This window comes from Microcebus murinus, chromosome 20 (assembly GCF_040939455.1).
Source record: "Microcebus murinus isolate Inina chromosome 20, M.murinus_Inina_mat1.0, whole genome shotgun sequence".
NCBI classification, from domain to species: Eukaryota; Metazoa; Chordata; class Mammalia; order Primates; family Cheirogaleidae; genus Microcebus; species Microcebus murinus.
In genome coordinates this window covers 31,803,752-31,824,423 of record NC_134123.1, presented here as the reverse complement: position 1 = coordinate 31,824,423, position 20,672 = coordinate 31,803,752, and the positions used below count along the sequence as shown (strand labels likewise).

General features: G+C 46.9%; 1 protein-coding gene across 1 annotated transcript in view; it reads right to left on the bottom strand.

Moving 5' to 3' along the window:
* Positions 1-1,344: 1,344 nt before the first annotated feature.
* The window catches only part of CDH13 (cadherin 13), a 958,432-nt gene continuing 939,104 nt past the window's right edge, over positions 1,345-20,672 (bottom strand). The window contains exons 12-14 of the mRNA XM_012743295.2: positions 14,555-14,788; positions 11,702-11,920; positions 1,345-2,401 (exon numbers count right to left, since the gene is read on the bottom strand). Of these exons, the coding sequence (XP_012598749.2) occupies positions 2,394-2,401; positions 11,702-11,920; positions 14,555-14,788 (461 nt within the window). The 3' untranslated portion in view covers positions 1,345-2,393. The remainder of the gene's footprint in view (positions 2,402-11,701; positions 11,921-14,554; positions 14,789-20,672) is intronic.

Genomic DNA, 20,672 nt, shown 5'->3' with positions numbered 1-20,672 from the left:
AGAACTCCAGGGACAGAGAATATACTTAGATAAGAAAACACTGGAGCATATTCTACTTACTAATGTAGTATGCACTTTACTCCTATTTTTCTGAGTTCTAAGCTAAGTTAAGCTTCTGGTTTGATCTGCAAAGTGCAGGAAAGCCTACTGGCTTGAGAGGGAATGGGGAGACCTGCACTTGTTTCCTTCCATGGATGGGTCACTCAGCTTCTGTATTTTTCCCTGGAGATGGCTCAAGTGCATCTTGAGAGCGGGGTCTCTGATTGTTGGTTAGCAAATGGCTCAGGCTGCCAACCGCCTGGTGGTCTGAGAATGTTCCTTGGTTGGTTCAGGAGTGAACATTCTCTCCCTGCCTTGCAGAAGAGGGGAGCGAGGTGGCCCAGGGAGGCACAGGGTTGGGCCCTGTAATGCCAGAAAAGGAAATCTTGCAAAGCGCCAATGCACAGGCTTAAATTCCCCTATCCCCTGAGTTGGGGTCACCTGCTTGTGGAGAATGATCACGTCATGTTTAAGGTGTGGCATCTCTTGATTAAGCAGCAGGACTTGTTCAAGAGAAAAATTGCCATATCTTGGGAGACTGTAGACAGATGGCTGTGACTGTGCTTCGTGTGGTCATCAACCTGAGGACGGTCCCTCTCGTCTTTGAGTGTGCAGTTATCTTCACAGCCGATTGTGACATGCTCAAATCATATCATGATGTGGACAGGATGAACAAATTGCCCAACTATGTGCCGCTGCCTCTGCCTTTATAGACACACTCACCTGCCAGAGATGTGCAGGGGACCCCAACAGGTCAGTTAATAATGTCAACTTACACTAAGACAAGACCCGGCATCAGTGACATTAGACACAACATAGAAATCAGAGAAAAGCTACTGTCCAGCATTTTAACCACCAATACCCATTTATTTTAATGGAAAAAAGAAATCTCTTCATTCTATATGCTCCAAAAAGATTTACTATTGAAACAAATACAATATATGGAATTCTATCTGCATAATTTCACTATAACAAAGACAACATATGACTTCTACTTCCTACAGAAGGCTAACTGAAAAGCACAAGTGCAAACATAGATTGCATAAGAAAGCGTGTGTGTGTGTGTGTGTGTGTGTGTGGTTAAAACCTTTAGTAAGCAATTGCATTAAAATATGCTAAGACACTTACCTTACCCTAGTTTGTGGCGAGCTCTAATAAAAAGCCACAGGCTGTCACTAGTTTCGATAGAAAAATTTGGTGTGAGCTTTGATGATTCATTTACAGTTTATCAACAAGAAGATAATCTTAGTACAAGCACTAACTTTCCTCTTACTTCTACATGCTCACAGAATAAAAATCAGTTACTTTTCATACATAATGAACATCTTTTATTTTCAGGTTTGCAAACAACGGTAGTCAATTCACACAAAAGGGTACTTTTAAAACTACCTGTATTTACTCTATTTTAATGCATGTATATAGGAAACGAACGGAGTGTATGTGCATAAATGTACGTCTGTACATGTGGGTGAATATGTGTATACAAGATGGTACCTGCAGACCTCTTCCTGTGCACATGTGACCTCCGAGATGACCTTTGCCATTGTACCTATGCCGAGGAGGGAGAGATTCTCTGCGGTGATCTGTGTCCCCGTGAGAACCAGGGGGTCTGCCGCTCCGGGACACATACTAATGAAGATCGATGCCCAGGAAAGAATATGGCAGAAAGGGTTTCTGGGCCTGTAAGGTGACATTTCCTGCTCTGCTCCACCCTGCCGTGGCTCAGCATCACGGGGCGTACGGTGGCAGTGGGGGCTGGCTGCAGTCCTCATGCAAGATAAAGAGAAAGGACTTCTTCCCCTCTCCCTCCCCGTGGCCCTGCCTGGCTGGCCGTTAAGCAGCTTCGGAGCAAAGGCGACAGCTCTGCGGTCTGTCTCGGAGCCGGGGCCCAGAGGGTTCGGCTGTCCTAGTGTCCGCCCCGTCCTTGCTTGGCCTGGTACAGTCTGTCTCTATAAATACCGTGTATATACACATACAGATACTCATACATATACAGACACTGACCCACAGACACAGCGGGCGCGTGAGCACTCGCTGGCGACGTGTCAACACATCGGAAAAAGTAGTCATCGTTCCTGCTCTCAGAAGGTCAAGGTATATGTCATGATCTTTAAACAGCCAGGGAAAATTCAGAGGATTCCATTAATTAAACAAGGAAGGGGGAGATGCTGTCAAAATGATGAAATAGAGACTAAATCAAATCGCAAAGAAAACAAAAGTCTGGAACAATTGAGGCCTAGTTGTGAAGTTCGATAGCTGTAAACCGCAATCTTCAGATTTGGATAGAATTTTTTTTTTTCCTTTTTCCTGTTGCTATGGAAACCTGGGAGTCGAGCTTCGGATGCCAGGAGTCCTCACAGACCTGAATGGAGAAGGGTCAGAGTTAAGTTGGGAATATCACAACTCCATTCAAAACATTTAGCTAAAAACCGGATACGTGATTGATAAGCTGCAACAGACACATCTACGAACACCGCACTACCTTGGGAAAACGTTTTCTTATGCATGACATTTGAAGACCATATTTTTTTTGGTCACAGAGCAAGATGCCTATTGGTGGCTCTTCAAACGAGGAGTATCCTGTTGATGTCGTAACACACGGCCACACACTTTGCAGTTTAAAATAACACAGTATATATTCTCTTACATTTCTGGAGGTCAGAAGTCCGAACGTGATGGGACTAAAATCGGTGTTGGCCAGGCTGCGGTTCTCCTGGAGCCTCTGGGCAAGAATCCGTTTCCTCGTCTATTCCAGCTTCGAGAGTCCCCTACATCCCTGGGCTCGGGGTCCCTCCCTCCATCTTCAAAGCCGGCCTTGCAGCGTCTTCTCACTCCAGCTACACCTCGCTCTGCTTCGGTCCCCACACGGACTGCTTCCTGCTCCTCCTTCCAGCCTCTTTATTTTTTTTTTGAGACAGAGTCTCACTTTGTTGCCCAGGCTAGAGTGAGTGCCGTGGCGTCAGCCTAGCTCACAGTAACCTCAGACTCCTGGGCTCAAGCGATCCTCCTGCCTCAGCCTCCCGAGTAGCTGGGACTACAGGCATGCGCCACCATGCCCAGCTCATTTTTTCTATATATTTTTAGTTGGCCAATTAATTTTTCTATTTTTAGTAGAGACGGGGTCTTGCTCAGGCTGGTCTTGAACTCCTGAGCTCAAACGATCCACCCACATTGGCCTCCCAGAGTGCTAGGATTACAGCCTCTTATGAGGACTCTGTGATTGTATCAGGCTCGCCTGACTAATCTGGGATAACCGCCCATCTCAAGATGCTTAACTTACTTCTGCAGAGTTTCGTTGACTGCATAAAGTTACATGTTCACAGACTCCAGGGAGGAGGCTGAGGACATCTTTGGGGCCACTGCTCATCGAACCATGAAAGTAGCACTGTGTTCCCAAGGAAATAAGGTGTCACATGGCAAACTCCGCTGTGGACCACGAGAACACATCGTTCACAGGGAAAGATCTCAGAAGGGGACATCAGCGTGGGGTGCGCCCAAGAGCTGTCATCCCCACTGCTGCTGAGGGCTCTTCCTGTGAGGGCCACCTGTGAGGGCCACCTGTGAGGGCCACCTGTGAGGGCTGGGGCAGTGTTGTCAGGCTCAACTCAACGCTGTCAGTGGGGAGCAGCCCTGCCCTTAGGATGCCCAGCTCCAGTCTGAACATCCAGCCCGTCTTTGCCTCCTTCCAAACACTTCTGTGTCCACGCAGTTCCAGAAGAGGAGTGCTGGAGTCCAGCCCCGGACTAGGATTTCATGGAATTGAGTGAATTCTCGTGTCTACGGTCACAGTCACCAAGGCCCTTCTTCACTCTCAGGCTCCGTCGGGGAGTCTGGCTCCAGCCAGGGGGGAAGAGGGGAGAACAGGTCAGTCCACAGGTGCTGTGTGCTTGTCCCCAGACCTCTGTGGCTGCTCTTGCAGAAAAGCCAGACCTGCCTCCATCCAAAGTGCCTGTGGAAGACAGGCCACCTTCTACTCGGAACTGCACATGTTTTGCGGTGGTCCTTTCATGTTTACAATGACTGGGTCTCATTTATCGCCAAGTTGCAAGACATGTAACATGTGGACTGTTCTTAAACAAGTCTATTAGGGACTGGGCGCTGTGGCTCACACCTGTAATCCTAGCACTCTGGTAGGCCAAGATGGGTGGATCACTCAAGGCCAGGAGTTTGAAACCAGCCTGAGCAAGAGTGAGACCCCGTCTGTACTAAACAGAAAGCAATTCATTGGCCAACTAAAAATATATATACATAAAAAAATTAGCTGGGCATGGTGGCGCATGCCTGTAGTCCCAGCTACTCGGGAGGCTGAGGCAGGAGGATCGCTTGAGCCCAGGAGGAGTTGGAGGTTGCTGTGAGCTAGGCTGATGCCACGGCACTCTAGCCCGGGGAACAGAGTGAGACTCTGTCTCAAAAAAAAAAAAAAAGTCTATTAGGAAGAACATTCTTTAAGATGTTCTTTTAGGTTGGAGAAAATTCTTTTTTTGTGTTTTAAATGGTTAAAAGTCATTAGTATTGTCAGGCTGGTACAATGTCTCCACTTTCTGTGTTCAATTTTGGTTAGAGCGGGTTTCTCAGCCCCAGCACAACTGACACTTGAGGCTGGTCATTTTCGGGGGGGACAGGGGTTGTCCTGTTCATGGGAGGATGTTTGGCAGCGTCTGGGGCCTCTACCCACTAGATGCCAAGAGTGGTGTCCTCCCAGGCATGATGATCAAAATGTCTCTAGATATTTCCAACTGTCTCTCAGGGAGCAAATCAGTTAAAAATAGGGGAAAAAAAAAAAAAAGGATATAGCTGGATAAAAATGCACTAAATTAGTCTCTAGTCCCTTGTTTTCAAATTAGAGTCTCAAATTCCTGTTTTAAGTCAGACTGTCACATAAACGATTCTACCTCCTGGGGCTACTGAGATGATTACTCGGGGTAATCTGTATAATTTATGCTAAGTGCATAGCGTGCACACAGAAAGCCCTCAAGGGTCAGCTGTCATTGTCCGGAAAGTTCTATCCCTTTAAAGGACCACAGCGCCTCTGCATGTCCTGCCTTGGGGCCATCTGCAGGCTGAGGACAGCCCCCTCTGCCCCATCATGCTTTCTCAGGCTCCTCTCTGGCCATAATATACTCCCAATAAAAAGGAACAAACTACTGATAGACTCTAGGAAATTCTAGAAAAGGCAAAATTATTACAGAAAGCAGATCGGTGAGAGCCTGGAGTCGGGGAGAGGGGTCAACAGCAAAGGCAACTGTATCTTAATTGTGTCCTGGCCACAGAATTGTGTACGGTTACCCAAATCCATCAAACCGTATACTTATAATGGGTGAATTTTATTGTATGCAGATAACATCTCAATTAAAAATTAAAATTAAAAAAAAATGTTTAGTAGCTGTTTTTTGCTCAGCTTGGTCACCTCTTTAAGCTTATTGTGATTGAGATTGTCCCCCCCAGCCCCAACACAGAGACATTTAATTTTGGTACTTGTTAGATGGGTTGCCTGACCTGTCCCCGCTGTCAGTGATGAGTTAAGCCTCACGCAACGGTCAGAAAGGTTTCTGGGCAGGTTTTTTCCTTGAGACTCTCTCTACCACGAGGAGCTGTGCTAGAACAGCGTCAAGCACAGCAGGACGACGAGGCCGGCCGCTCTGCTGGGAGGGTGGCCAGGGACAAATCCTGCATCCTCTTGATGCCATCGACTCCAAGTTTATACAACGACTGACAGTAAAAATAATTTCCTTTACATTGTTTATTACTTCCAATATCATTAGTTTTATTCCCTTTATTTTCAGATGTCAAAGGAGAACATGCAGATCCCTCAGTTCCACTCTCAGTTGCAATAAAGCCATCTACGGCATCGCCATAAACCGAAATGCTTTGGTTTATCTTTTCCCATAAAGGAGGCAGGCTAACAGTTAAATGCTGGCCTCACTTGATTACCTGCCACGGGATCTGTCTGAGCGTCAGTTTTCTCATCTGTAAAGTGGGATAAAGTTACCAGACCGATGAAGAAAATATTGAAAAAAGCCACAGGACAGTTTGGTTCATGCAAGTCTACTTGGATCTAAATACTCTTCAAGGAAAGGAGAAAAATCCATTTTTCTTGCCACGTGGCACAACGGGATCTGCTGCTTCTATTTCACACGGAGGTTTTGGGAGCGGTGCTTTGAAGCAGGCGCTGGCAAACCTTTCCTGTGAAGGGCCAGCGAGTCGGTACTTTCAGCTCCGTGGGCTGTATGGTCTCTGGCAGCCACTCGGCTCTGCCACCGTGGCAGAGAACAACCATGAGCAATATGTGAATGATGGGCATGGCTGTGTTCCAATAAAACTTTATTTATAAAAACAGGCAGTAGTAGACCAGGTGGCCTGTGCACTTAGTTCGCTGACCCTGCTTTAAAGCAACATAAAACAGATTCTACTTTCTGGCTCCCAAAGTTCTTTCAAGGACTGTGGCTGAGTTAGGAAGTGATCCTACCTTTGCACTTAAAATCGAATTCCAGTGCCTTTAGAAACCCCCCGTCCCCTGCCCAGCCTTTGCTTAAGGTTTTAGGCTAATTTCTGTGCAGCTTCTTGTCAATATTCGTTAATAGTGGCACATGTGGGTTGGCCACTTTGACGTCTGCTCTCATGAGATGGCGTCCGGCTGGTGCAGCACCCACGTGTGTTTATTCCTGCCAGCTCCGCCCCAGTTTCTCAAATGTCTTACTATGTACGTCCCATTTTGGTTTAGGAAGAACATCTTAGACTAAATCATTATATTTGGCAGGCATCTCTAATGTTTAAATGAACAATATTAAATAATCTTATGCCTTTTATATAGGGCCGGACTGAAGGCCATTTTGAAGTCAAGGAGGTAAGTGGTAACCCTTTTTCTTAACTGTTTTCTGGACTAAAGCTACCTGTTTTTGTGGTGGAAAACACTGGAGTGTTCACTAAGTACCTTTCCTGTTGCCGAGGGAAATCAAGAGCTCCATTTGGGGAATAATTTTGAGTTTACCTATAGCTACTCCTACCTGCAGTAGGAGAGAACATAAACACAGTTGGTATCTCAAACAGAGTGTGCAGCAACTTTTATCAATGATAATAACCGTGAAACAAGTCTTTAGGGGTTATCGGGCTGTTCTGCTTTAGATTAACTTGATCCCAGAGCTCAGTTGAGAGAGATGAGAAATGGGCCACATTCGGAACCTTTGATATCTGTAGCTCAGGGCTCTCCAAAGTGAGGAGCACAAGAAAATCCCTTATTAGGAAGAAGAAAATATTGCCATGCCTATTTATATTTCTAATAATCTAAAAAAATGAAAGTTTACTACTATTTAATAGATAGATATTAACAGAAGTATATATTATTATAAAAATATTGTATAAAAATACACAAACACTGGGTCTTGTGCAGGAAGCCACCGTCATTGGGATGTTGCAATCCTAGGCTGGATGGGCCTGGGAATCTGTGTTTCATTTGTTTTTATTTATTTATTTATTTTTTGAGACAGAGTCTCACTTTGTTGCCCAGGCTAGAGTGAGTGCCATGGCATCAGCCTAGCTCACAGCAACCTCAAACTCCTGGGCTCAAGCGATCCTCCTGCCTCAGCCTCCCGAGTAGCTGGGACTACAGGCATGTGCCACCATGCCCGGCTAATTTTTTCTCTATATATTTTTAGTTGGCCAGTTAATTTCTTTCTATTTTTAGTAGAGATGTAGACTCGCTCAGGCTGGTTTCGAACTCCTGACCTCGAGCAATCTGCCCACCCCGGCCTCCCAGAGTGCTAGGATTATAGACGTGAGCCACCACGCCCGGCCTGGGAATCTGTATTTTAACAAGCAGTGGTGCAGGGGCTGTGGGGTCCACTCTTAGTGCCGGGGAACAGGAGCTGATGTGTGAACAGTGGCCCAAAGAGCCTTATTCTTCAAAGGGATGTCGGCAAGAGACAGGCTTTTGATGTCCTGCAATTGGATTTAGAGAGGGGAACGTGTGATGTGGCCACTCAATTAATCTTCTCTGTATACACACGTGCACACGCAACATGTGCACGTACACGTGCAAACACACACAGAACCTCTTTGCAATCACATAGGAAGTACTGCCCTCTAGTTTATCCACCCCGTTTTATGTGAGTTCCAATTGTTCCTAGAGCTCTGAAAATACAGTCTCTAGAGCAGCGGCTTCTAAGCGCCTGTCTGTGAGCAGTGCCGGGTTTGCTGTTTGTCTAGCGCTCGCTTGAGGAGCTGGTGGAAAACAGAGATCTCTTACTGCAGCTGAGTTGGTCATTGCAGGACGCTGTAAATGATTCAAAGGTGCCTGTGACAGAGGAATCCATTGCACCATGTCCAAGTGACAGGATACTTGAGCAGGACAGGGGTTGGCCAACTGCAGCCAGTGGACTGACTGGTCTGGAACCCGTGTTTGTGCGGCTCCAAGGCTAAGAATGGTTTTCACATTTTTAAAGGGAGATAAAAGATGAACGACAGACACAAACAAATTAACAAACGACAAAGAAGAATATGTGACCGAGACCTGATGTGGCCCACAAAGCCCAACATGTTTGTTGCCTGGCCCTTTACAGAGGAAGTCTGCCAACCCTGAAGTAGGGTGACACTGATGGACCCGGGAAATGTAATGCAGGGAGGAAGAAAAGCAAGTTGCAGAACAGTGTGCCCAACACAATGCGAACTACTACAACAAGTTTAACAAACTGCACAAGACAGAAATGTGTGTTGCGTGCGTGCGTGCGTGTGTGTGTGTGTGTGTGTGTGTGTAGTACAAGTGTAAGACAACATCCGGGCAGACACATGGATGGCTAACTCATAATAGCTATTGTCTCTGGGAAGAGAGAACAGGTAATAAACCTGGGGAGAGAAACAGAGAGGATTTTGTCTTTGTCTGTAATACTGTATTGCTTGAAGAAAAAGGAAGGAAGATAGGAAGGAAGAAGAAAAAAGAAAGAACAAAAGAATAAAAGGAAGAGAGAGAAAAAAAACCATATTTCCTTTCATCTGTCTGTCCATATGTCCATTCATCTCCTACCCCAACCCCAAGTCCTGATCCAGACCCACACATCAAAATCTCTAGGGGAGTGAGCCCAGCAATTTAATTTTAAAGTTGTTTCCTGAGTGGCTGTGATCTATAGCAGCATTTAGGAACCACTGTTCCAATAGTGCACGGCTCTTGTCACTCAGTGGCGGTTGTATACAGCAAGCACAATTCGGCCGACAGGAAACTCAGGCCAAATTTAGGGTCCGTTAACTCTGTCTCCAACTCTTCCTGGTTGGAGACGTTGGTTGGTTTCTGTTCTTTGTGAAGTTTAACTTAACTTTCTGTCTTGCCCATGTTTTAATTCTTCAAGCTGCTTCAATAGCTTTGGGTGGCTGGTGCTATAGGAACGCTCATACCGATGTGTTCTGTCACCTCACTACATCCTCCTTCTTGGAGCTGAGGTTTCCCAGCACCGTCAGTAGTATATATCTTCACACCATGTTCTTAAATCCACCCTCCTGCTCCTTGTCCCACTGGGCTGCAAACTAAAGGGACAGCACATGTCCGGGCTGTGGACCTGAGCAGAGGATGCCGCCGGGACAACCAGGAGCCACTTCCTGCAGGGTGGAGTCCCTCACGAGGCAGTCTAGACGCTCTCAGTGCTTCAGAGTCACCCGGCGAGCCTCACCTCCCGTTGCAGGGTCGGGCCCAGGTACGGGCAGATGCACGTTGACAAGTTGCCCGGGTGATTCCACTGCGAGGCCATGGCTGAGAACCACCACCCGCTCCCTGGTTGATAGCATATGAGGATGACCTCCTGCCAGTTGACGGTGACGACTTAGCAAACCAGGCACCAGAGGTACCACGCTCGTAAAGGACATTTTTCTCGGCTCTAGGAATCTAGGTCTAGGATATCTGTCAGCAAAGGATTAATAAGCATGATATATTGCTATACATTCATGGCATTTGCTACTGTCTGAATATTTGTGTCCCCCAAAGTTTGTATGTTGAAACCTAATCACCAAGGTGATATTATTACCGTGGTAATCGTAAGAGGTTGGGCCTTTGGACAGAGCCCTCGTGAATGGGATTAGCGTCCTTATAAAAGAGGCCCCGAGAGCTGCCTTGCCCCTTCCACCACGTGGGGACACAGGGAGAGGGCACATGTGTGAACCAGAAAGTGAGCTCTCACTGGACACCAAATGCGCTAGTACCTTGATCTTGGACTTGCCAGCCTCCAGAACCATGAGAAACAAATTTCTGTTGTTTACCGGCCACCCTTCTATGGTATTTTGTTATAGCAGCCTGAACAGATGAAGATGGTGTCCGAGCTCCTCTGCACCATCCCTGCTTCCTGGTCACCCATGTGTCCATCTCTCGTCAAGCCCAGTCCTTTGCCCTCTGACAATCTGTCCCAAGCCCCATCTCTATCCCTTCCTCCTCTGCAGATGAAATTGTCTCCTCCTTTACAGAGAAGACTAAGGAGAGACACCCAAGGGCAGGTCTTTGGATGCCTAGGGCCTGTCCCTTAAGTCCTCACGCAGAGACGTAGTTAGAAAGCCAGCGACACACGCAGGTACGTGGCGATCAGAACCGGGCATGGGAGGGCGGGGCAGCGTGGGTAGAAGGTGGGGCCCTTACACCCGGGTGGGCTTTGCAGCGGGCGGACTTGCAGGAAGACACGGGATGATGAGATAGGGATGGCACATTCTTCAAAGGCAGGGCAGGCAGAGGGTTGGTTGAGGGTCGGTGGGAAAGATGACATGTTGTTTTGGAAATAAAGAGCCTGAAGTGCCATCAAGAGGCTGCCAAGGCTTCTCCTTCTTAATTCCACGCACAGGACTCTGGTCCGCACAGATCTGTGCACACGGCGAGTGTCCAGTGCTGGAATATGTGATTTCCTGTTGACTCACCTGCCGCCGTCAACGGGACGTAAAACCTTCTGTTCTCTGTTTCTGTCAATCTCCCAACTTCCTAACTCACACTTACACCGACACCTTCTCACAACGTAAATACCCAGGCCCCCAAAAGGCTTTGGGATGGCAATCGCTCTATGTGAATAATTGCTAGAGTTAAAATTGAATTAGTTTTTCATAAATAAGAAATCTTTGACATGTATTTATTCATTTTATGTTCACATCTATATTACTTGGCATAATAATTCATTTGTTTAAAATAATGTTTCACTATATTATAGTCATTACTACCAGTCAGTGGGAGGAAAAATAGAAGGTGAATTATACATTTATCATTTTCCCTACAGCCCAGCCTCCGTCCATGAATTCTCATGACTTTTCTTAGAAAGGCCTGGTATCTACTTTAACCTTGCAAAAGATCATTCTGCACAATGTAGAGAGAAACAGGCCCCCGGTATACCAGTTAACTAATCCGGGCACATTTTTTATTAGCTCAGGTTGAGTGGCATCTGCAGGAAGTTTTGCTTATCACCTGGTTTGCAGGATGGCAACGAGAGCCTCTGCACAATCCCTCAGACTGGCTGCTGGGAGATTGCTAAGATGCCTTCAAACATTAGTTGGAGCATTTTTACCTGTGACATTTTCTATCACACAGGCACAAACTAAAGATGCATGATTCCTCTGGGTTAAAAAGATACATGGGGGGAAAAAAAACCACTTCATGAACCCGGTGCGGTTACATTTTCCTACTTGTGCACGTGCTGGAGTTAGGCCAACTTACAAGCCAAACTGAAGAGGCAGAGGAGCAAGAGCGCGGGCACGCTGGCGTGCAGGGCCCCCGCGGCGTTGCAGTCCACTTTGGAATTCCTGCAGGAGCACACTTGTACCCTGAGATCTGTGACGTTCGTCATCGGTGGTTTCCCTGAATCTGTTACCATGATGGGCAGGTTGTAGTTTGCTTTGTTCAGATTTTGCAGAAGGCTCACCAGGGCGTGTGTGTCTGCAAAGACAAGGAAAAGCAGGCATTACATTTTAATTTAGAATTTAGAATTTAACATTTAAATTCGTTAAGATCAAGTAAAAATATAAATTCAGTTCCTCAGTGACACCTGCCACATTCTTAGTACTCGGGAGCCACTTGTGGCTGGTGGCCCCAGTATATCAGTTTCCAGGGTATCTACTTTTGTGAAGATGATTACCAAGAACTCCTATCTGCATCTTTTTTTTTGAGACAGAGTCTTACTCTGTTGCCCGGGCTAGAGTGCTGTGGTGTCAGCCTACCTCACAGCAACCTCAAACTCCTGGGCTCAAGCCATCCTCCTGCCTCAGCCTCCTGAGTAGCTGGGACTACAGGCATGCACCACCATGCCCGGCTAATTTTTTCTATATATTTTAGTTGGCCAATTAATTTCTTTCTATCTTTTAGTAGAGACGGGGTCTCGCTCTTGCTCAGGCTGGTTTCGAACTCCTGACCTTGAGTGATCCGCCTGTCTTGGCCTCCCAGAGTGCTAGGATTACAGGCGTGAGCCACTGTGCCCGGCCCTCTTCTCTGCATATTGACAAGGCCTGCATTCAACACCTAGAAAGCTAAGGTGAAAATCTACCTGCTCTAAAAGTGACAGGACCCCCACTCGTTGTCATGGAGATGGGTTCTGTGGCTTGCATGTTTATCTCAGTCCGTAGCCCTATCTTTGGGTGGGAACCACAGCATGGAGACCAGATCTTTAAGCTTCTCCTGCACTTCCCTGATCCCGTGTTAGGTGGGACCATCTGCCATCGCCCAGGCCACCAGTGACGGTGAGGCTCCCCAGTGGCCACCCCCACTGTTCTCTTTAGCCTCGGGCTGTTCTCTTCTCAGTCACTCAGATGACAGAGGCTGCTTCTTCTTCTTTTTTTTTTAGCTGCCCCTTTCTGGGCATAAACAAGGCTAAGTATTTAGAAAAAAAAAAGTGAGACAACAAAAGGAGTTTAGAAGGCATTTCTCTGTTAAATGAAATCAGGAGGAGAGCAAGAGCGTGGTGACATGGAAATAGGAACGGATGAAGCATGGCCAAAACCGGAAGGTGACAGCAGCAGAAAGGACCAATGGGACGGCCACCCCAGTAACAGGGCAGATGAACTCAAGGAGTGTTTCCCCATCTTCCTCAAGCAGAGGAGAAACTCTTGAACGAGAAAGTTCCAGTCGGAAAGAACCGGTGATAATTATTCAGATCAGCCACAGCCATAAAAACTAGCAAATAAAACACTAGCCCCTCGAACAAAAGAAGGGCTGCTTTAATTAAAAATAATCAGTGTAACAGAATCCATTCTTGAAAAAAGCAATAAAACAGACAAACAGGCAAATAGAATCAATAACCAGAGAAAGGCAATAATAAAATAAGACGTGAGATAAGGGTGTAACAATAAGTATGAGATTTTTTTAAATAAAAAAATTTTATGCACAGTTGTATAATATATTTCAAAACTTAATGAAATGGGTAATTCACTGTCTTCCTCCAAAACTTCTAGCACGGCTGTAAGAAGTCAGACCCTGACTGGGTTAAAAGCAGTATATTGAAGAGAGGGTGTGTACCTAATGTGTGAGTTCTTTTATTCATTTATTTTTACTTTATTGGAAGACAAGGTGAACCTAGTAGCTCATTCACACTTGGGGAGGAAAGTGGGTGAGACAGTGTGGATACTGGGATATTTCATAATCCAACACTTTGGTGTTTCCTTCTTAATAAGGCGGATGATAAATCTTGGGTCACATTTTGAATTCCACCTGCTCATGTGGAAAGACTGGTAGAAAGAGACACTGCTCGCAAGTTTCATGAAGGAGAGAGGAGACATACGGAAGGAGATACCAAAGTCAAGGATGAAAGCCAAGGATTTGAAAGAAGAGCCAAGGTCGTCATTAGACTAAGTCAAGTTTGAGGAAGTCTGCAACACGGAATGGAAGATCAGAGACTGGAGGCTTTTAAGGACTGCTGTCCTAAGGATTCTCTTTTCTTTAGTCTTTTTGGAAGGCAGGCACCATAGTATTCTCTCCACCGCGCTGGGGAAAGTTACTGCAGGTGTGGTTCTCTGTCTCTGAGACAGGAGAGACAGCAGAGCCAAGAGGCATGTGGGGAGAAGCAGAGACCCCTCGCTTTTGAAGGCCTACGACTGGGTAGGTTGGCCAATATTTTGTGCAAGCCAGTTGCAAAGAAACAATCTGTGCAGTTTAATTAAAAGGAAAAACAAAGAAGAGGAAGGGGAAGAAGAAAGAATCACAGTCCGGGGACTCTGGGACGATGGGAACGCAGAGACGACAGGTCAGTCAGGAGAATGCTGGGGCTTCGGGGTACAGGGTAGAGTCTGTAGTACAGAGCGTAAGTGGATGATGCAGGTAAACCGCACAGGTGCACAGTCTAGAAAAGCTCAGGGGGGAAGCAGAAGAGAAAACCTCCATGTTGGCTTTTATAAGAAACTGAGAGTCAGTATCTCTGCGAATTCTATTTGTTTGCTGGTGGGAAAACTGTCGGTACTTATAATGCATAAACAAACCAGGTGAAAACACAGGAGAGGAAGTAGTAGAGGAAAAGCATTTCAGGAAGGAGAAACTAAGGTCAAAGCCGGAAGAATGAGGGCAGAATGTTTTCCCCAGACTTACTGTTGATCTTGGAGATCTTCCAGACTTTATCAGGAACGGTCTGTTTATGGATCTCAAACTTGAAAGGGTCTGTGTTTGGGTGAAGATCCTTATCTGACGCGCCCAGAATGACGACGCTGAGGTTTTTGGCGTCATCACAGACTTCGGCCACCGTGGGGTAAATGAAGGGAGCGTTGTCGTTCACGTCCTCCAGGGTGATCAGCAAGGTTCCAGTGCCCGTGGCGGGAGGGTCGCCTATGGGAAGAAGGGGAGATGTCAGGGTGCAATGTGGATACGTGAGTGCAACCGACCACAGTGCTTACTTTTTGCAATGTGTACTTAGCACGTTTCGCATTTATTATTCACAGTTGCAAACGGGGGGGGGGGGACTAACAATAATAGATTACATTTTTGTATGAAGTTTGGTGGCTTACAAACCCTTTTTATCATATATAAGGCTTTTGATTGAAGTTCTTCAGGCTTAATGCTTCACCTTTAGAATGCTAAGCTTCTGACATAGAGATCCTACGAACACTGAAGGTCACTCAGGGAATGGAGATTAACAACATGTGACTTTTCCTTGCTTATCGAATCAAACCTTTTATCTAAACAGCCAGGTGGTCACATAGCTTGGTGGTCAACGGAGGATGGAGTTTCCACGAGAGAAGACCGTGGTTTAATCGGTGTAGCCCTACCCTAACTAGGTAATTGACTAAAGAGCAAAAGGTCTAATCCAAGGGGATTTTCTTCTGGGGTGAAAAAGGGTCTCAGATGGCTGCTGGTGCCACCAGGGGCTGGTGTGGGACAGAGTGGGACAGGACAGAGTCAGGAAAGTGGTTTAGTCATCAGAAATGAGGCCACTGGCTGAACACTGGGACGGGAAAAGCAATTATCATGTATGCTTTGGGCTCTACTTTTAAAACCTTATTTTTTTTTTTTTTTCATTATTTCAGTTACTTATTGAAATGTTTTTCATTTTAGGGAACATTATTTTAAGAAGTCCTTATAATCACCAATCTAATAATGGCTTTCACTTAAAGAAACGGTGTTTAATGTTAGTAAGACTCAGCTTGACTTTAAGTTTTCTCTAAATTTATTTTTAATCCTTAGTGCGTTAGAGGTTTGCTCTTGGGACAAACCATTCATTAGTGGTTTCCAATTTTCTGTGTGAAAAGTCAGAGCCAAATTTGTAGGTCACAAATTTTAAGTGTACAGATTTGCCTTATTCCAAAAAGGATTTGATGTACCTCTAAAATTAGAGTGCTATAATTTTATACAGCACTACTGTACCATACTAACCTAATATATGGATCCATTTTATTTTTTTCGTCCTTATATGCACTTAACCAGATTTCCAAGTTTAATTTTATTTTATCTTGTACTATATTTATTTTTTGAAATGCACGTTACTTTTTGGTTTTTTTTTTTTTTTGAGACAGAGTTTCGCTCTGTCGCCCATGCTAGAATGCGTGGCATTAGCCTAGTTCACAGCAACCTCAAACTCTTGGGCTCAAGCGATCCTCCTATCTCAGCCTCCCAGGTACCTGGGATTGCAGGTATGCACCACGATGCCCAGTTAATTTTTCTATTTTTAGTAGAGATGTTTTGAGGTCTCACTCTTGCCCAGGCTGGCATCGAACTCCTGAGCTCAAGCAATCTTCCTGCTCCAGGCTCCCAGAGGGCTAGGATTACAAGCGTGAGCCACCATGCTTGGCCAACATTACGTTTCACGTGGAATCACATGGGGGTTAGAAGGAGAGTGAGTATTTGACCGAAGCTGTCCTCCAGGTGTGAAGACAAGGCAAGGCCTAGTAGCGCCGCAATGAGTTTGGGTGGCCAGAGTCCAGGACAATCGATCGGGCCACGCCACCTCGCGGGCAGGGTCACTGCACCTCAAAGCGCATTGACCTCTCTCCCGCCTACTTCTCACAGGCAGATGAATCCGCACATTCTAGACGCTGCTGCTGTCTCAAAAAAAAAAAAAAAAAAAAGAAAGAAAAAGAAAGAAGCGATGAGCCCTCTTTAGATTCAGTCGGTTCGTTACTTACAGAGATGAGAAAGGCCTTTGTGTAGGTGATGGGAAGAGACAAGGGGCCGGGCCACTGCAACAGGAAGGAAGGAGGTCACCTGCTGCATGTGCTTCTCAGCAGTGTCACAGCCGGCAGCTGTGCCCTAAGAGGGCGGGCAGAAAGCCCCGTCCTCATAGAGCCCGGAAGGCGATGAGGAGCTGGCTGGCAGGATCACAGGCGTTCTGCCAGGACTCGGATCATCGCGGGCCAAGCCCTCCCTCCGTGGCTCCCCACGCAAGGTCATCAGGTGCCAAGGTGGCACTGTCCCTCTGCAGCAGGTGGTGCTGAAGGATGGCACGAGGGGCTTGGGGCCTTGAGTGGGCCCTATACTGATTCTACAGACTGCAGGGAGCCATCAGAGGCTTCTTAGGAAGGCAGTGGAACGTTCTCTCCTGACTTAATTTCAGATAGCACACAGTTGTGTCGAGAGGAGATGTTAGACATTGCAGGCAGGGAGGCCGGCTGTAGATTAAGTGAGCCATGACATGGGCAGCTTGAACAGGAAACAAACGTCTTGGAGATCGGGCACTCTGGTGGGGCTGCCAGAATGAAAGCAAAGGGCAGCGGGGCGTGGAAAGATGAGCTCAGCTCTGATGGCGCTAACAGCCCTGCAAACGCAACGCGCCTGTGCAGGGTGCGCAGCTCGGGACAGGTGCCGGGGCTCAGCTGGAGGTTGGGGAGCCGTCCACATCCTTTGAAACCTCTCCAAGAAATGAGGGTGCCCAAGGGGAACGTCCAGCATGCCGGGCAGTGGGGGGCAATCCTAGGAGACCCCCAAGTTTAAAGAGCAGATGCTAGTTTTGCAGGAGACACAGGGGAGTCGAATTAGAAGCAGAGACAAAGACCTCTACCGCGATCAGGAGTAAAGAGGAGTGATGGGATTCAACACACAGAATATTACTGGGGACATTTTGGGGACAGGTTTCCATCAGTGGGGAAGAAACCAGCTTGAAGGAAGCTGAGCAGTGAGTTATGGAGCAGGGAGAAAGAACAGATCCTCTTTAGCGGGGCTGGGGGTAATTCAAATATGCTGATGCCCAGAGACAGTTTCAGAGTAAACATTCGAATAAATGTCAGTGTAAACAGGAACACAAATGCAGCGGATCGTCCACAGGATGGCTACTTCTAACGGTGGCACGTCATCAACCTTTTAGAGTAAGAACTCAAAAGAAATGCATAATTACTTTGCAGTTGGTTTTTCTCTGGCAGTTTTAGTCATTTGGTTACATTTCTTTATTGAAAAATTACTTTCCTCTTTTTATAGAACTAATTGAATATCTCAGAAGAATCCATTATAATTTTTCTCTCTGCATATATTACGAAGTCAAGACGTTTGGTAGAATGGATGAGAGGGCGTTACGAGCATGTGAAATATGGCCACAAGAACCAGCCTTTGGTGAAATTATACTACTGTCTTCAGTTTCCCATGTGTCCCTCCCAGGCCAGGCTGGCGATGGCTTTTTCTGAAGTCAGTAAAATGAGCTGTTTCTCGGGGGATTAGGTAAAGACAGGATTCCTAAAAGAGAGCCTCGCCCCGTTTACACTCACAGGATGGAGAAGAAGCACCTCCCACGTCTGGATGCAATTCACAATGTCACGGTTCCGCAGCGGCCCACGGGGCTCCAGTAGGACCAGGGAATATTGGGACTTCTAGGTATGCTCCAGATATTTAGCAAAAGTCCCTCCCTTTCTCTCTCCCACTTTCCATGAACGTCCTCTAGCCCCCGAGACTACTCCATGACCAAACATCAGAACCAAGGCATTCTGATGGGTTAGGACCCTGCCCTCCTTCCTGATCTTTCATTTCAACAAGAAAAAAGCCTCAATCTGAGCAAAGCACCTGGACTGTGGGGCTGGAACGGTATCTCCCCTTTGCAGCTCCCTCGGGGGAGCCCAGGGCTGTGTTCTCAGGGGGTGATTTCGAGGGTCACAGGCAGTCCACCCTCCAAATGCGTGGCAAGTGTGGCTGTGGGTGGCAGGGGCTTCTGTCTTCATGGCAGGAGCTGGGTGGGAGCCTGGGAGACGCACGGCTCCAGGCGGCGGGTCTTCCGCGTGGTCGGGAGGTGTGCCTTTGCTTGGGGCGGTCAGTGAAATAGGAGCTAGATTCCAAAGCAGAGGCTGGATCCTCCAGCCAGAGGACCACTCCGGGCAGGAAAGGGAGAGGGATGAGGGTGGAAAGAGGGCAGGAATCGTGGGAGCAGGAGCTTGTTATAGGACTGGGCTTCCATGGGGTGATCATGACTTATGCCTCAGGGAACCCAGGATGCAGCCTGCACCACCAAGCCCCAATTTGGGTTCAGGGCCTCACGACGTGGGCAACAGACACCGGGAGGATCACCACACGCCAGCACTCACCGTAGGCTCGAGGCAGGTAATAAAGAACTTTATTACCTCCTAAGGACAGGCTTGGCCAAGGTGGCCCAATGTTCCCCGGCCTTCCTCTGGACTCCTGGCCCCTGATCTCCCTTTTCTTGGAGCATTTACTTTAGAGAACTTGCAATTATAAATTCCTTCTCTGCCCCTTTGAGAAGTAAATCTTGGAGCCTGTTGCTAGTCTTACCACCAGTGATCATAAAACTGGGGAGAGGGTGTCTCTTTGACATTGGAGGGTAGCGTCCCTATCTCCCAGTCTCCACGAGAGGAACCTAACTTCAACACCTGCCAATTAGCAAACAGATGGCCCCATTGATCGTAGTGGCAGCGTTTCACCAAAACCCTCCAGTACGTTTCTGCCCATTCATCCTGGAGCTTAAAAACCCTCCCACCTTTTGTTCCAGCAATTAGTTCAATCTCTCTCCCCTACTGCAGTCTTGAGTATAGTCTTTGCCTTCTTAAATGCTAGCCTGTCAATCTTTCTTTGTGCCGCTGTTGGCAAGGCTGAGAACTGCAGAGGATCTGGTTGTGATGACCCGGCCGAGGCAGAGGCAGCGGAATGAGGTGAGGGCTGGTGGAGCCAAGAAAGGAAGGTTCCGCAAATGAATGACGGGAGTGGTCACGTCCCGCCAGGAGTGCTGGAGTACGGGCACCACTTTGCAAGCAATTTAATGAGATTGCTTTTAACATGATTTGATTTTAATTCATAGAACAAAATTGAACACAGAATGGATCCACCAGGCTCTGGGAAGTGTTTGGTAAAAACGTCTGCTTAGACGTCTTCATGCTTAGAGTTGCTTTGAAGCTGGGAGTTTCAGCTGATCTATCTTCAGTGCTAAAAGAAATGGGATTTTTCTCTTAACCAGTAGTGGCAGACTGGCACTGGGTTTGCTAACACGTTGTGTTTCTGGGATGTGCGGTATTCTAACAATGCTTGTTTTTATCCGAATGGCTTCAAATGGAACAGGTTCTCTGAAGGTGACATTGGTCCTTCCCAGTGTACTACCTCTTCCCTGGCTTCTAGAGGCATGAGGGTTGGGCACCTCCATTTCCTGTTTCCTCCTAGCTAACTTGACTTTCACTAGTGTAGTTTTTCTTTCATTTCTCTATTCCTGTCTCACGGTTCCCTCCTTCCTCTTAAGAATGTGCTGTAGTCTCATACCACTTCTTTTCTTAATATTGAGACTGTTTGTGAACATGGATAGTTTTATGGGCATCTGACTTCAGGTTCTGAAATAAATATAAAAGCTAGAAAGACCTCCCCCATCCTCCCCTACCCCTAAAGCATGCATTGGGGTAGGAGAGACCGTGGGGAAAACAAACCGGGAGCAAACCCTGCTGCTGGGATCTCCTTTCTCTTGTATTATTGATGCCTTGTTCTCAAGACCTGCTTTTGGTTACAAGGTTGGTGATTGTCATGCAGCACCATGAATGGGATATAAACAGAGATTTTGAAATTTACCTCCTAGTACAACCGTATCAAGTCCAATTTCTGAAAGAGGAAATGAAGGCTTGCAGGCAGGGATGTCTGGAAACGACGCCTATTGACAATTGCTTATTAGGAATGGCAGTTGTCCTCCTGACTTATTTCCAGCCAGAGCCTGTCACTGCTGACAAAGAGACTCCAGCCTGTGTATCTTGGTGAGTTATTTTTTTTGCTGTTGACCCCCGTGCTGCCAAGCCATGGCCAGACTTGG